General features: G+C 40.8%; 1 protein-coding gene across 1 annotated transcript in view; it reads left to right on the top strand.

The window, feature by feature from the left end:
- Positions 1-2816: 2816 nt before the first annotated feature.
- Positions 2817-7232, top strand: part of LOC142588134 (sulfotransferase 1E1-like) — a 156117-nt gene continuing 151701 nt past the window's right edge. Inside the window, exon 1 of the mRNA XM_075699619.1 lies at positions 2817-2993. Within this exon, the coding sequence (XP_075555734.1) occupies positions 2916-2993 (78 nt within the window). The 5' untranslated portion in view covers positions 2817-2915. The remainder of the gene's footprint in view (positions 2994-7232) is intronic.

Below are 7232 nucleotides of genomic sequence, written 5' to 3'. Positions count from 1 at the left end.
TACACTTGAAGAGGATAAAGCGAAATCAGGAAAGAAACAATTTATGAGAGCTCAAATGGAAGCTCATTACTTTTCGAAGCGAGATCAGGTTGCCTTAGAAAACGCACCCATAAAGCGAGATATAAGAAAGAACAAGAAGCATGTGCTTGCGTCGGTAAAGCTACGGAATCTATGGAGCATGTTTTATGAGAATGCGAAGATAGCTGCCAAGCGGTCGATGTAAGAATCACTGGCCTCCTGGAAGCCCTTGGGTTCCGCGAGAGCAGGGGGAAGGTGAACATGTCCGCAACAGAGATTTGTAAGAGGCGATTAGATGATTGGTGGGAAAAAAAGTATGGAAGCTGGAAACAACGCAGGCGTACAAAACAAAATTCACAATATGGGTTCATAAACTTTGAATATGGAAATTTATTGTGTTTTTTTGCTTTTCTTTTTTTTGAAAGATAGGTACAACATTAGGCAATAAAATATGAAGAGTTTGGTGGCGCAACCCACCGCCCCGTTCTAAATGGGATGCTCATAACATGCATCCATCCATTTATCCGGATTGGGTTCGGTAATACAATCTTGAACAGTTGTCATGAGCATCTTCCATGGCGTTAGACTGTAAAGTCAAAGCTTCGGACAACGATGCCGGAAGACCGAGCTCAGAATTCAAGAGCATTCCCACAAGTTGCTCTCTTCAGTTGTCTGTTGGGCGTCTTCCATTTCTTTTTCGAATTTCGAGCTGCCAAGTCGGGGGTGCGGTTTTTAGTGGAGTAGGCACGGTAGTTGCTGGTGTACATACGACAGTTCATACCATTTCTAAAAAAATGAATGAGAAAGGAGTCCTCCTCAATCACAAAGCTGCTGTCCTTATTCGGTAGACTTATCATGTACTTGTGTTTATATTTATTTCAACGAGGCCATGCTTTGCTTCTCTTTTTTTAACTATGTCCTCTATAATCTATATTTGTGCAATATTTACTAATCAAATTCAAATAAAGAACGCTCTCAAGAAGACCTGCAAGTTTAAAAAAATATAAATATGCGTTGTGATTTCAGAATTGCAACTTACTCTTGTTAGGTTACGCAAGGAAAATTTGGCTAAAATATATTCACTAAATGTGAAATATTGTTCTATCCTTTGAGTATTTAAGCGTTTTGATTTCGCGGAAAATAGTTATCTCTCAAAAATAACCCACAATCTTTAGCGACAGAGTTGGTTTTCCGATATCTCAGCGACTGAGCTGAGAGGCTGTATTTTGAACTTGATAAAACATACTTGAAAAATTGCCGTCGCTAACTGTCCCAAAGCACGTGGTGAACAAAGGTGAAGCCACCTGGATTTTAATTGTTTAAAAAGACTCGCCGTTTTCAAGCTGAGGCTCGGGTTAAAAGAGCACGAACGCAAACATCGGCCTAACCCTTGCTGATCACAAAACAATTAAAAAATTAAGAAACTAATTATTCGCAGCTTGCGGATATGACAACTAGCAGTGGGTCTCCTTATTGTTTTTTCTAAACAAAAGCTTGTGGACAGCACAGCCCCGAACGGGCATCCTTTGGACCAAGTATGCAGTATAGGCTGCATTGAGCTCTTTGGCGGTTCTGCCTTGCTGCTAGCATCGATGTGTGAAGTATAGTTGAGCGGTTGCGACGAAAGAGCTTTAATTCGGGTCAACCGACATGAGGCGGTCTTCCGACGCCCGCCGAAAAAAACCCCGACCCCGCTCGACCAGGCCAGTCACTACAGCAAAAGACGATATTAAACCCAAGGTTCGTTCTTTGGCGACTTCGGTTTGTTGCAAGGTTTACTCGCAGAAGTCACAAGGAATTGGCAACTCTAGTGGCCAGTCGCGCGGCAATATTGCGTGTATTCGCGGCTTCATTTCACGCTCGGAAAAACGCTTTTATGTAGCCAGTATATGTAGAGAAACCAAAAGCTGTACCGGCACATTTTGGTGTTCTACAATTTCCTCAATGACCCTCTTGATCTAAATATCATATTTGCGAAGTTCAATTAAATTGAATGTTTATTTTGATCTTGAATACATTTTAAAAAAAAGTGCAAGAGCAATACGCGCACAGCGCCTGAGCCGCGGCATATATTGTAAGTCATTTACTGGCTGTTCATAGGCAGTGAGCGAACACGCATGAAGTTATCTGTTTTCAACACTGTACATATGGTAAATTCAAATGTAGCGTATGGGCATGAACATATATGTGTCCATGTACAATAGAAAGAAAATACATTTGTAACATATTTATGTTAGAATAATCGCTCTCTGAAACACTTTGTTATTAACAATTCCTTCATTAGATTTTTGAATGCATTTCTAGTCATATTGAAGTCATTATTATCTTCTAGCTTATTTAGGATTGTTAGGACTTGGTAGCTGGTTTATTGTTTACCATAATTGGTCCTTATTTTTAGCGTCCGTTTTCTCTTAAGCCACATATCGCATGGAACTTCATTAATGCTCTTGTGTATACATAGTGCATTGTTATGTACTTACTGCAGCAGTTTTAAAATCATAAACGACTTTTGCTTGAAGCAATCTGCATTTAAAAATAATAGTAATGTGCTTAGGTCATAACGCGGACTCAGATGGTTTTCATCATTGCGCAATACCTTCTTTTGCAGAATAATTAGCCTGTTGTTAGTTTAGTTGTGGTACCCCGTACTAATATTCCGTACAACAGTCTGGTGTAGAACACTAAACAATATGTGTTCTGTTTCAGCCAGATAGGTATTAAATCTACAATTCTATGCAAGCATTCAACAGATCGGGAGAGTTCCGTGGCTAGATTATGAACATGTACATTCCATGCCAGCTGTTTTTGGAACCAACAAAACGGAAATTTTGCTCTTTAACCCTCTGTTGCCCTTCAAAAGTTGAAACTACTTCCCTACTTAGTGGTTTGCTAAGTGCATGAAATACCACATACTTTCCTTTCCCTATGTTAGGCTGCAGCCTGTTTTGCCTGAGCCAGGCCGAGAGGGACGCAAGGTAAGTGTTGGCCCTTTCTTTGAATTCTGTGAAAAGTGCGGACACACACACACACACACACACACACACACACACACACACACACACACACACACACACACACACACACACACACACACACATATATATATATATATATATATATATATATATATATATATATATATATATATATATATATATATATATATATATATATATATATATATATGAGGATCGTTAAATGCCATCATTACCAGCATCCTATTGTAGAAACACAAGCAACACGATGCGCAACTGGAAAATTATTAAAGAGTTTCTGAACAACAAAAGATTGCTCAGAGACCACAATAAAAAAATAAAGCAAGGTGACGAAATGTATACTGATCCTCTTAAAATGGCTAACGCATTCAGTGAGCATTTTCGCGCAGCTACGGATACGCAGCAGCCGGTATCTCCTTTACCTGATATACCTCGGTGTAGTCATTCCTTTTATCTGCATTCGACGACTGCAGATGAAGTTCACCAGGCCATCACACCATTCAAGGCTACAAGCGCTGGCTTAGATCACATTGGTCTTTGTAAAATAAAACTAATTTGGTATGAAGTATCGTCAGTTTTGGCGCCAATCATTAACAAACTGTTCCCTGCAGGAGTGTTTCCGAGGTGTCGTACAGCTGGTAGAATAGTTCCTGTTTTCAAAAAAGGTGATCAGACTTCAGTAGAATATTACAGGCCAATTCGTATCCTTCCTTCCTTTTTGGTGAAGTGACTAATAAGCTTTTCCGCGCTCGTAATTATACGCTACTTAAAGAAATTTAACTTTTTGTCGCCTCAGCAATTCGCATTTCGCCAACAATATTCAACCAAACTGGCACTTTTTACTTTAACTGAAGAAATCAAGCAAGCTATTGCCAGAGGTCTAATTGTGGGTTCTGTGTTCATTGATCTGACGAAGGCATTTGACACGATAAACCATGGCATACTACTTGTTAAACTCCAATCATTTGGTATATCTTGTCCTCCACTAGAGACTACTTGAGTAACTGGTCTGAAATGGTGCAGATTATCGCTCATCTCTCACTATCCAAGCTAATTAACGTAGGAGTCCCACGGGGATCAATTTTACGACCACTTTTATTTTTGATTATTAATGACCTACCCACTTTTCTTGCTAAGACGAAGTGCCTACTTTACGCTGATGACACGACTATCTTTGCATCCAGTAAATCAATTGCCAGACTCCAGTCTAACCTTAAAGCTGATCGGAACAATATTACTTCATGGTGCCAAAATAATCGTCTGCACAATAATCCCACTAAAATTACATTTATGGTGTTTCATTCCCAACGAAATTCAATCGACGTCCCACCTTCTGTTCACATTAGTGATTACGACATACAGGTTTCGAACGAAGTGCGGTTCCTCGGTGTCATCCTAGATACTGAACTAAAATTTCGTGTACACGCCCACTCAATTGTGAAAAATATTGTGTTTGGTATCCACAATTATCGGCAAGGCAAGAACTTATTTCCCACCTCACATCGCACGATCTTTGTATTTTGCTTATATCCATAGCCACCTTTCGTATTGTGTATCGTCATGGGCCAATACGTATTCTACGCATATTGAACGTCTGCAGCGACTTCAGAACCAAGCTATGAGGCTAATGACTTTCAGCCCATTTGATTTGTCCTGCAGGTCATGTTTCCTAAACTTAACATTCTCCCGTTGCGACAATTATTTTTTCAGAAACTATCCATAATTGCATATGGGCTCGTCACACACGACATCTTCATGGAATGTATCGATACTGAACATATTACTAACAACAGTACCCGGTTTTGCCTGCGCAATAATCTACCTTTACCTGCCGTAAGGACTAATTACGGCAAGCTCACAGCCATCTTCTCTGGCTTAGCAACACGGAATTCATTACCTTTCGAAATAAAATCATCACACAACGTTCATACGTTCTCCGCACGTACCAATAAATATTTCATTCAGGAATGAACCGACTCATCCTAATTTCTTGATTAATTATTGATATGCATATCATTGCTGTATACCTTTTCTTTTTGTATAAGTAATTATTACTGATAATGAAACTAGTTTGGTCTCTCATGACGGTGTGATTATTTTTGTTAATATTCGTTATTCTGTTGCTTCACACGCTTTCGATTATATTTCATGTTTTTTTTCAATAATTAGAATTACCAATAACTTCTGTATCCAATTTCCTGTTATAGATAATCAACTTGCCTAATTATCCTCATTGTTGAGATGACCGTACTTTTTTGCTGATCTTGTATCACAACTATATTTATGTAATCATAGGAGGTCCCCCTGGCAGTTTTCTAGGGGACCTCGTGCTGTACTACTATTACCATGTAACTGTAACATGACTGTTGCAATCAACTTGACCTGATATATATATATATATATATATATATATATATATATATATATATATATATATATATATATATATATATATATATATATATATATATATATATATATATGCCTTCTGGTACTCCTTTGCAATGCCTCGTTTAGCCGCTTGACAGCTCGAATGATCCGTGACTCCCCTCAGAAGTATTGTAGAAACTGCAGTGCTTCCCTATGCAAGGCGAGAGGGGACGCAGATAGAACTCTAGAGAGGAGAGGAAGGAGAGGGAGTAAACGAGGCATTTCCCATACAAGAGAAGGGGAGGGGACGTGAGAAGGCGAGGAAACCCCATTACTATACGAGAGTGGTTGCGAAGAAACAGGGTCAGCTTAATTAGTTCAATGTACGCTACAGTACGTTCCTGTTATTTCTGAAAAATATGCACCATGGAAATACGTCAAGCGGGCAACTTATGCATTTCGCGACCCCCGCTCTTCCCAGAAGGAGAGCCGCAAAAAACAAAGTGCACCACAGGGTCCAGGAAACACTACGGAAGCGGTCGACCCTCAAATCAACACTTCTGTGGCCGCCGCGATAGCTTTGCGGCTATGACATTCCTGGAGGTCGTGGATGTGATCCCAATCGCGGCAGCCGTAATTCGAAGGGAGTGAAATAGAAAACGCTCGTGCACTTAGATTTTGGGGGCACGTTAAAGAACGTCAAGGTGTCAAAATTTTTCCGGAGTTTGCCACTGTGGCGTGCCTCATAATCCGATTGTGCTTCTGGCACGTGCAGCCCCATAATCCAATTCAAGTTTCATACTTATGCCACAATGCGATGTGCCATGTGAGGCAATGACAACGCTCAACCCTCTCAGAGGTTATAAAATATGGCGCACAACAACGCCTCAAGCAATGACCTCTCCCCGTGTGTTCTGTGTACTTCGGAGACAAACAGCAGTGGTGCCCGCAATGTAACCTTTAACATCAACTCGCCACTCTCGTGTTAGACTAAACGTTGAAGAAATTAAGCTTTAGTCGTCAACATCTCCGCTAATAATCGTCAATCAAAGCATGCAGCACGGAAACCTTCGCTCACATCCATTCCCACAGTGCGTGGGATCTGTATATTTCTTGCATGCTCATTTTTTGTGTACGCGTCTTTTTTACCCTGTATTTTTGTATGTGTTTACTCCAACTGGCAAGGTTTTGCTTCTGTATGTTTAAGAACCTTTTCCTATAGTTTCACAGGCGCCGCTACTGCTAACGCGAGACCGCGGCATCTCTCCTCGGAGTGCAACGAACTGACTGTTCCTCATGAAGTCTTGGCAGACGACTCGTCGTAGCAGACGACTCGCCGGGCTTCTCGCCTGTCGCTTTGACTGCGCATGCGCCGCAAAAGTTCACGATGCGCCAGTCAAGTTAAGGCGCTCTCCAGAGCGATGCCGGGGCTCCCGTATTCCCACCAACAGTGGCCGCTACTGTTTTTGTTTTCTAATCACACTGCTCCCTCAAACGAAGGCGCATTACTGGAGGATATGAAACAGTAATAAAGATGCGTTGTACTTTAAGGACCGTAGTTTATTGTTATTTCTAATAAGAAAGTTCGGCTAAAATACATTTGCCAAGGTGGAATATACTGCTTTCTGCATTGAGTACTTAAGCGTTTTGAGTTGGCGCATGGTGTCTATCTTTCAAAAATAATACACAAATGTGAGCTACATATCGCTTTGCAATTCGCAAGGCATGGATGGGGAATACTGCTGTTTGAGGTGATGGAAACACTTGACGCATCCCGATTATGAAGTGTCGAAATACCGTTATGCGTTCTAATGTCCGCCACTAGCACCCGTGTCCCCGCCTCGATTT

Source organism: Dermacentor variabilis, chromosome 7 (genome assembly GCF_050947875.1).
Source record: "Dermacentor variabilis isolate Ectoservices chromosome 7, ASM5094787v1, whole genome shotgun sequence".
NCBI lineage: Eukaryota > Metazoa > Arthropoda > Arachnida > Ixodida > Ixodidae > Dermacentor > Dermacentor variabilis.
This window is presented reverse-complemented; position numbering and strand designations above follow the sequence as displayed.